At 48.7% G+C, this 9,630-nt stretch overlaps 1 protein-coding gene across 2 annotated transcripts; it reads right to left on the minus strand.

Moving 5' to 3' along the window:
* Positions 1–1,301: 1,301 nt before the first annotated feature.
* On the minus strand, positions 1,302–6,222 carry LOC117042020. Of its 2 annotated transcripts, none has more exons than XM_033141460.1 (4): positions 5,943–6,222; positions 4,752–4,784; positions 3,464–4,138; positions 1,302–2,300 (listed from the first exon to the last, which is right to left on the minus strand). In XM_033141460.1, exons 1-4 carry the CDS (start codon positions 5,974–5,976, stop codon positions 1,759–1,761), a joined length of 1,284 nt encoding a protein of 427 aa, XP_032997351.1. In that variant the 5' UTR covers positions 5,977–6,222; the 3' UTR covers positions 1,302–1,758. The 2 variants fall into 2 exon arrangements, with proteins under 2 accessions (XP_032997351.1, XP_032997352.1); XM_033141461.1 differs by having other exon boundaries at positions 3,464–4,441; positions 5,943–6,009.
* Between the last annotated feature and the right edge of the window lie 3,408 nt (positions 6,223–9,630).

Here is a 9,630-nt window from a genome sequence, read left to right on the forward strand (position 1 = left end):
ATAGTGTCCAGATCAGGGGAAGTCATAGTGCCTTAGTCAGACAACACTTGGAATACTGTGTCCAATTCTGGGCACCACAATTGAAGAAGGATGTTGAAACGTGAGCAGAGGAGGGTGACCAAGATGGTCAAAGGTCTGGAAACTAAGCCTTATGAGGAGCTCTTAAAGGAGCTGGGACTGTTTAGCCTGGAAAAGAGGAGACTGAGAGGAGATATGATAGTCATCTTCTAATATCTTAAGGGCTGTCACATGGAGGAGGGAGCATGCTTGTTTTCTCATGCTCTGGAGGGTAGGACTCGAACCAATGGCTTCAAGTTGCAAGGAAGGAGATTCTGACTAAACATCAGGAAGAACTTTCTGATGGTAAGCACGGTTCAACAGTGGAACAGACTCCCAAGCGAGGTAGTGGACTCTCCTTCCTTGGAGGTTTTTAAGCAGAGATTGGATGGCCACCTGTCATGGATGCTTTAGCTAAGTTCCCTGCATTGCAGGGGGTTGGAATAGATGACACTTGGGATCCCTTCCAACTTTCTGATTCAATGGAACATGGGCATCCTTGAGCCAAAATCCAGGAAACTACAGCCTTGTGAGCCTAATGTCTTTGCATACAAAGCGGTGTGGAAAATTACCGATGATAGAACGATAGTGGTGTGTGGTTGAGGATTGCTAAATCCTCTTCCTGTCCAGTGGGCATGGCTGGAAGAAAAGTAATTGGAACAGCTAAGTGGCAAATATGGGAAAGGTTGAGCTTCTCAGAGCTTCACGTCTCTTGCTCTGCAAACCATACCCTGCTCAATTCCTTGCTTCTGAACATCACCAGGCTACACCTGTTGATGTTCTGCTGCTATCCATGTCTGGTTTGGTGCCTTAAACAGGCAATTTTTCTGCTTAGAAAAAGGCGTTTGGTGAAGAACACAAAAGGTCTGAAGCCTCGAGCGCTGCGGAGAAAATTTCAGGGCTGCTCAACGTACAAAAAACATAAAGAGCTACCCATGGCAATTGGGAGGTAGTGGGTTGAAGGAAAACGAGAGGTGCTTCTGAAGACAATGCATTTTTATAACCTCTGAAATATATCACCAGAGGATGCACAAAAACAAGTGTCTAAAAAGGATTAGGTAAATGCATGCATGCTGCTTCTGTTGGTGGATATGAACCACAGGCTCCATTTTCAGAGATGGTTTAACCTTGACCAGATATGCAGGGTGGTAAGAACAGGAGAGAAAATGCCACCAGAACCCCACCACGGACTCTTTTCTCCCCATTTCTGAACCAGCGTAAGAATTCTCGGGATCTTAAGATGCTACCGGAAAACACGTGTTGAACAATTTGGAACAACAGTGCAGCTTTATTTCTTTTTAAAAGATTACCTTCTTACAGGTAGCCGGTAATGTGTTAAGTGTAATTATTATTATTATTATTGGTTTTGTTTAAAAAACTTGTACACGTGTACATCAAACACTGCATTCCTCTGGAAACAAGATGGAAGGGAAACAAACGTGGGTACACTAAAAAAAAAGGAACAGCCCCCCCCCATAAGAATAAATTTAAATGTACATTGCTGGCAGCCGTTTCCACACAACCGTTAACGCTGTGGGGAGACACACGTGTAAATGTGGTGAAAACACATTCTAACTATGCAATAAGAAAAGCAATATATATGTTGTAACGAGAAGAACGAACAGCTGGAGGGGTGGTTCCCCACCCCCACCACCCACAATGAGACTAAAATGAGAAGGGCCTCTCGGCTGCGGCAGTTTTTCATTTCATTCGCTTCCGGGGAGAGACGTCTCCGTTGCTGGTAGCTGATTGCTGGGAAGCGAATGCGAGGCTGGAAGGGGAGGGGCAGGGCATCTCTTGGCCGTTTGAGGAGGTGGCGCCCGCATGCATCATGCTAGGGCCCGGGAAGTCGTAATACTGCGAAGGGTAGGGCGGACTGTATGACGTTCTGCCCCGTATGTCTTTCATAACTTCCAGTATGCCCTGTAACACGCTGGTCTGGCTGCTCAGCTGCTCCTTCAGCGTCTGATCGCTCGATTCCAGAGCGCTGACGAGCCTCCCAATGTCCTCCGCGCTCTGCTCCATCTCGTCTTTGCGGGCCGAGAGATCCTCCTTGTAGGCACGCTCGAAGGAAGCCACCTCCTTGTGCGTGAGGTCAGACAGTGTCCGGACAAGTTCGCTGGTGGCCTGCGAGGTGACTTCCATGAGCTCCTTCAAGGTGTCCCCCCTCCTCTTCCTCTGCCGGCAACGGAGGTTGCGCATCCTCTCGGCGGCCGTCAGCGGTCGAGGGCGCAGGTTCGGCGCTGGAGGGGGCAAACATCAGAAAGCAGGCTGAACAAAATGACGAATGAAGCAACTTCGCGAGTAAGCTGGGCCATGGCAACAGCCTACAGCACGCTAATCTTAAACATTCATACGTGCGCACGCCAACTTCCAGATTCCACACAAAGCCACCCTAAAAATGTAAAAATAAAAAAGCGCCAGATTCTGCAACTTGGCAGCACTGCTGGATTTCTGCAGATGTCTATATATTTGCTTACCTGTCATACAACAAATTCTGTTAAGCAGAGAACTCCAGCTCCATCCCCTGAACTTTGAAGCTCAGCCCTGTTACAACTTCAGAAATCTCACCAGGTTTTCCCCCCAAGCATAATATTACGCATCCCAAATGGACTGAGGATTTGATTTCCCGGCTGCTGACATTAAAGCTGTGTTTCTCAAGATCAGAAGTCGGCAAAAAAAATTTAGCCGCGGCCCAGTCCACTGTCCCTCAGACCTTGTTGCAGGCCGAAGAAGCGGCACCGGGGGGGGGGGGTGGGGAGCTGGAAGAAGAGGCGAGGGGGGCTATTCCTTCTCCCCACCCCCCAGCTGCTGCGTTTACCTTCCCAAGGGCTGCCGCTGCCCACCACCACCACCGCTGCTGCTTCTTGTGGGTAGGCAGACCGAGCTCATCCGCTCCACTCTCTGGCCCACAGGAGCACCAGGGCAGCGGTGGCGGCAGAGGGAAGATGAGCGGCACAAAAGGGCTGGCTCCGGAGAGGGGCTGCTTAAAATGGCGCTCAGCCAGCTCAGCCCAGTCCCCTTCCTCCTCTAGGCAGGGCAGGGAGAAGCCAGGAGGAGGGAGGGAGGGTGGAGGCGCCACCACGGTGTAAGGGGGAGGGTGGGGGAAATGGCGCAGCCCAAACAAACAGAATCCCCACGCTGATCCACGCATAGTCCGTGGACTGGATCCTGAAGGCAATTTGGCCTGATCTGGCCCTCAGACCTTAGTTTGCCAAACCCTGCTCAAGATCCTGACTTCACTCCATTGCTCTGCACTTGGAAACGAGAGCATGTGATAAAGCAACCCCTCCCTGTCCCAAAATTTACCCAACCTGTCCAGAAGTCCACAGACAACTGAAACAAACCAAACTGAAACAAAGCCCACCCCCACCGCAGGCAAGCCACAATTCCAAACAAAACTCACCAGAAATTGAGTCATTGGATGGCAATGGATCTGTCGGTGTGCCAGGGCCGCCGCTGCCGTCCATGGATATATCGGAGTTGGCTGCCGGAGACCCCACTTGATTTTCCATGTTGGCTTCACTGTGCTGTGACCCAGCTGATTCTGGCAAGAGCAAGCAGTCCCCGTCCGGCTCTTCAAAAGTCCCTTTGTCACCTTTCCCAACTGAGGAAGGCGGTTCGTAGGCAGGGTCCTGAGTCTCCCTGTGTTCCCGGCGCCGGCGGTCCACCGGTGGCCGCGCGTTGCTCCCTGAAAGCCGCGGAACAACCAGGTTTTGCTTGATGCAGAGGAACCGGTTGAGCTCTTCATAGTACGGCCACACTCGGCGCCCGTGGCCAGCGTTGCTGTTGCCGTCCACTATCTCTTTGAAGCCGCGCCGCAGCACTTTGGCCCGCTCGCGGCACTGCTCCCAGTCCCGGTTGTAACCCCGGGCTCGCATTTCGTCCGCGATCCACTGGAACTGCGCAACCGTGCGGTAGTTGGACGCCAGGGCGCTCTGCACAGCGTCGTCGCCCCAAACCTGGATGAAGGCCCTGGTTTCCTCGTCGGTCCAAACGGGCTGGCGCCTCGATTTCGTGGCAGACGAAGAGCCCTGCGAAGAAGCTGCCATTGTGCCATGGTTTGGCATCGGCACCGTCTCTGGAAGGGTATCAGACAACATGGTGTGCTCCGAGGGTGACCCGGCCGATATCGGCGGCAGGAATTTGTTTTTAAAATGGCAGCAGGAAACTTTCTCAACTGGGGCGCAGTAAAAAGAGCACTAGCGGGAAGGAGGGGGAGTGTAACAAGGAAGCTCCTAACGATAGAGTGCGGATAGAGAGGCGGGACGCTCTGTACAATGCACTCTATGGTCACGCTGGCAACTCCCCCGCTGAGACATGTGCACCTCCCACAAACGTTACGAGAGACACGCATCTCGCATCTTTGTTCCCGCAAGTTGGCCTGCAAAGAAAACACGTGTGACCTCGAGGAAATGGCACGGGAGTCTGCATTCCGACATGCGAAAAAAAAGATACGTGACAACGGTGCGATACACGTGTCTAGCGTAACGTGTGAAGCGATCTTAAAATCTCCATCCCTCTTTAACCTCCGCTATTCTAAGCCCCTGACCAGAAAAAAAACCATATATTAAAAACAAAGTTAAGGAAAATTTTCATAACGTATTCCAATCACGTAACAGTTTAAGAGCAGCTTTCTAGACACGCCTGCCTTTACCCTGGACTGATCGACATGCAAAAGAACAATTACTCACCTGTGTAACTGCCATCTGTTGAAATGTAGGCCGCTCGGGGAGAAAAGAGAAACAGGCAAAATTAGAGGTGAAGACTTCTGGATCTCTTATGAGCAATACTGGTGGGAAAAGGTGACTGAAAGTCACGAGGAGAGGGCAATCAACGTAACAACTATCCCGCAAGACCAAAAGCGCCGGAAATGTGGGTTTTTTAAAAAACAAAAACGAGATGAAACAGTTTTTTACACCAAATACCCATTAAAGCCAAAATGAAAAACTACAAGCTGGTGCTAGGGATGTTTCTGAATAATTGGAATTCTGATTTCACTGATAGGAAGCAGTCAACCTATAGTTTATTTGGCTGAGCAAACTCTGAAGTGTTGCTCAATCCAGAAAAGCACCATCCTTTTGATCGTGGGCAAATGCCATAAATCTCAGCTGTCTGAAAACCAACTCAGATACTACAAGTTATTAAGCTCCTCCTTCCAAGGTGTTTTGTAACTCCTCCCACTATACAGGCTGTTTTCCATAGTAGGCAACAGGCAGCAGTGGCTGCTCGTCTATGAAGAGCAAGGATCTCATCCAGGTAACCAGGCAAAGAAACTTCTGTACCCTTTATGATTCTGTGTGCTTTTGCCCTCATAAGCCATCTATGTGTCACAGATCTCCAACACAGGGGGAGGCAAGTTGACCAACAGGACAGCAGCTGCCAATGGCGGTTGACATGGGGTGTCTCCTCCTTCCAAATGCTCCATGAATTTGTGGATCAATTAATCAAAATTTAGAATTATTAGGGACAACTTTTCAGGTACATGTCCACTACAGGAGCAATTTCTAAACATATTTGAGCACTCCTGAGTCTTCACAGTGCCTGCATTCAGCTCCCTGATCTTTTTAGGTCAGTGCAGCATGACAGCCAAGCCAAGCGTTTGGCTTAGCATGTTGGCTCAACCAGAGATCATGGCTAAGGTCTGTCATATAACCATGATCTGTACCAAACGGCTACATATCACGGTAAAAGAGGAGGAACCTTAACCATTATACCAGGTTCAGTAGATACATTAGGCTTAGATACCTAAAAAGCCCAGGGAGGAACAAGGCGGGTTCAAGCTCCTTGCTGGGATCCAACGGGTTTGTGCGATCAGTTAGCCATACTGTGGCTTACCACCGGGACATGCAGAACCATTCCAATGACACGTATGAGATCCTTACCCAAGGAAGTCACATCCTCGCCATTCTCTTCCATGATCTCTCTAGATGCCCCTTCTCACTTTCCCTCCCTCCCCCCCGTGCTTTGAGCAGAGTCTTCAAGAAGGTGTTCAGCCCCTGCAACAGACAACAGAAAAAGCCCATTAAACCCCACTGCACAAGCCACCAAGCAGAGGTCACTGATTCGGGGCACTGATATTGCTGTAGAGCCTAGCAGAAGAGTTTTTCAACTTTTGGCAGGGATAGGCAATCCACTTCCTTCTGGCATAAATGCTAAGGCAGAAGGCACTGAAATTAGGGCTGAAATCCTTTACTCTCACATTTGCGCACTAAACACGGTAGATTTAGCACACAGGACTAGGCTGGAACTGACTTATTGCCTTTCCTATACCAGCAGGGTGTTGCCTGTTAAAGCTTTTGCTACAAACAAATTAGCCTCGGATGACTCTTAAATTGGGTTTGCCAGTTGGCACTTATCGATGTGAAGGCTCTATTTACGACCAGCAATACAATAACAGTAGTGTCAAAACTTTCTGTACTAATTTCTTACAAGCACCCAAGGCCATCTAAAGTCAAATGAACGGAAATGAACTGTAAACACGGGAAAGAGCTACAAAACAAATCACATAAACATTGTCGGTTACATTTTATTGGTTTTTAAAATATCTTTTATTGTACACCTACTCTGGTCTTGTTAGTGAGGAACAACCGTGTGTAGATTATTTTAAACAAACAATAAAAGAATAAGATATCAATATATATATATAGTTATTTACTATTTTCTTGTTACCTAATAAGGTCCAAATGTCTTACATTCAGAAACATAAATACATTATACCATGTAGAGATATCATATAATTTAATAAAAAAGAATAGGAGTATGATGACAAATGACTGCTATTCTCTCTCCCAGTTTCCCCTTTTGCTAAGTCCAGTTTATATATTATAACTCCGATGATGCTCTAAACCAGAGGTATCCAACCCGTAGATCGCGATCTACTGGTAGATCCCCGACTGATCCTGGCAGATCGCGGGATCCTTATCGTGCACAAAAATTTATGGGGAAAAGGCTAAAAAACTCTGTGCAATCCTCCCCCCCCAAAGAGCTCAACAACTCTGGGCAGTTTCTTCCTAAAAAAAAAGCTCAACAACTGGGCAGTCCACCCACCCCAGGCACGCTCCTCCTCCCTCCAATGACAATGGGTAGATCAATGCCAGTATTTTTTATACTGGGAGTAGATCACAGTCTCTTGGGAGTTGGACATGCCTGCTCTAAACATTGTTTTTGCTTATATAATCCTACTCACAAAAACGATTCTCTGTTTTATTAACACCACAGCCTCAGCACACAAATATTACCGGTACTTTTTTTTTGCCAGAGCATGCAGCATAAACAACTCCTGTTTGGGGCTGTGCAGTATCTACCGGTATATGTCTGTCTTCTCCCATGTAAACTCCTACTCATTTAGTAGCTACACTCAACAGGCATCAACTTGTGACTGCCCTAATTCCTTTACTTGTATTCCGTTGAATTTATATGAAAACATAAACAAACAGAATCTGATATTCACCAGAACTGTTACCTTAATTCAGGGGGTCAACAACCTTTCTGAGCTTAAGGACACATTTGCAAAGCAGAAAACAGTTGTGGGCACCACAATCAAGTCCATGCCACAATCTATTCTAATAGCTACAACAGAATGCTCTTTTCAAGCCTAAGTTTAGCTGGCCGAGCAGACCCTAAGGGTGCCACGGAAGGTCTCTGTGGGACACATGAACCCACGTTGGCACACTTCGCCTTAATTGTACCAACTTCTGGGTTCTTCCTTTCCCAGTTAATACAGTTCTGCTTTGCTTACTTATATACTGGAGTGCTTCGATTCCACCTTTCAGCAAGATCCGATTTTAACATTAACTTCTTCTACAGAACAAAGTTTTCAGGCAATCCAAACTCAGGGACAAAGATATACTTTTGCTCCCGATTATTTGGTAATCTCACTCATAACAAGCTGCATGGCTCAGTAGAGAGCCTTTAGAATGATAGATTCTCTCCCACTTAGGTACCCAGAACCTTCACTCTTTTTGCTGTCAACACCTACTGTCAATGACCTCCTTTATAGGGTTGTTGTAAAGATTCCTAAGCAATGTATGAGTGCTGAGAAGTCTATTCCTGTAAACTGAGAGCAGTGACACCAATTGTGTCAGTTTTGGCTCCCCAGTATGACTTTCTGGGCACCAGTGCTGTGGTTCTTTTCAGCAGCAGGTAAAGACCGGTTTAGAAAACATTTTCCATGTCCCTTAGATCTTTGACACTCCTGTCATCTCCCTCCGGATTTGCACTAGCCTGCTTTTCTCTTCCCTTTTATGGCTTCACAACAATCCACCGTGGGGAACTTCTGCTATTAAGGACACAGCACAGAGAAGTGTGAGGAAACTGTTAAAAAAACAAATAACCCGAGCGAGCGATCGCTGTAGCGCCAGGGCTGGGAAGTTCCATCTTGCAACCCGAGCCATCATTTCCCACCCTGACCAAGGGAGGAGAGAGAGAGAAAAACAAAACAAAACACACAAATAAAGCTGGTGCCAGGGCATGCAATAATTGCAGCGGTTATTATGACTCATCTCCCACTCCCACCCGCCTTCCTCAGCGCGATGGGAGGGGGGGGGAGAAGATGTGTGCCTCCAAAAAGCCGGAAGTGGCGGCGGTGCAAAAGCATGACACAACCCACCCCAAGACACATTCACACGTACACCCGTCCTCGCTCGTGCAACCGCCTCCCCTGCTCTCTGCTCTTGCAAGGTCCGAATAATAATAATAAATAATAATAATAATAATAATAATAATAATAATAATAATAATAATAATAATAATAATAATAATTTCTTTTACTTGGGTCGCTCTCCCGGGCATCCCCTCTCCCTCACTTCTCCACGTCGGGGGCCATCGGGGGCTCTTCCCAAAGAGACAAAAGGCGGGCCCCACAAGCAGGGTCTCCCTTTTCTTTTACCCCAACCCCCACCCTTTGCTCTCTCTCCCCCTCCCCACGACCCTCCCCCCAACATTTCCCCACCTCCAACCCCGCCCATTGCTTGCACTTTCCCTCGGAGCTCTTCTCCCTCCCCCTCCCCGCTTTTAAAAACACAACTGCAAGTATGGAAAAAGCCCGAAACTCCGCCGGGGCCTCCACCTACAGCCAAGGGCTCTTGGAGGACGCGAAGAGCCTGGAGCTGGGTCGCTTCTCCCCCGCCGCCGCCTACGCCGTCGCCGCCGTCCCCCGGAAGAGTCCCCGCTCCTCGGGCGGCCTCAGGGAGAGCTGGCGCCGAGGCCTCTTCGAGCTGCAACAAACCCCAATATGGTGGCCGCGCAGCTGCCGAGGCCGGAAGTCAGCCGCTGATCGAGGCTTCGGAGCGGGGAGCGAGAAGAGCGAGAGAGGCAGGAAACGGGGGCAGCCGGCGGAATCTCTCCTCCGCCGGGAACAGCGGCCTCTGCTGGCGGGAGGCCGGGGAAGCGCCGATCGAGGACAAGCCGCTGGCTGGGGGGGGAGGGGGAGGATGTCCCTGTTTTCATCGGAGAAATGTTGGAGGGTGTGGGACCCTGGAACCATCTGAAGGCAGCCCTGTATAGGGAAGGGGTTAAAAAATATATATATAAAATTTTTGTTTTACTGTGTTTTTTTTACTGTGTTTTTAT

Source organism: Lacerta agilis, chromosome 2 (genome assembly GCF_009819535.1).
Source record: "Lacerta agilis isolate rLacAgi1 chromosome 2, rLacAgi1.pri, whole genome shotgun sequence".
Taxonomy (NCBI): domain Eukaryota; kingdom Metazoa; phylum Chordata; class Lepidosauria; order Squamata; family Lacertidae; genus Lacerta; species Lacerta agilis.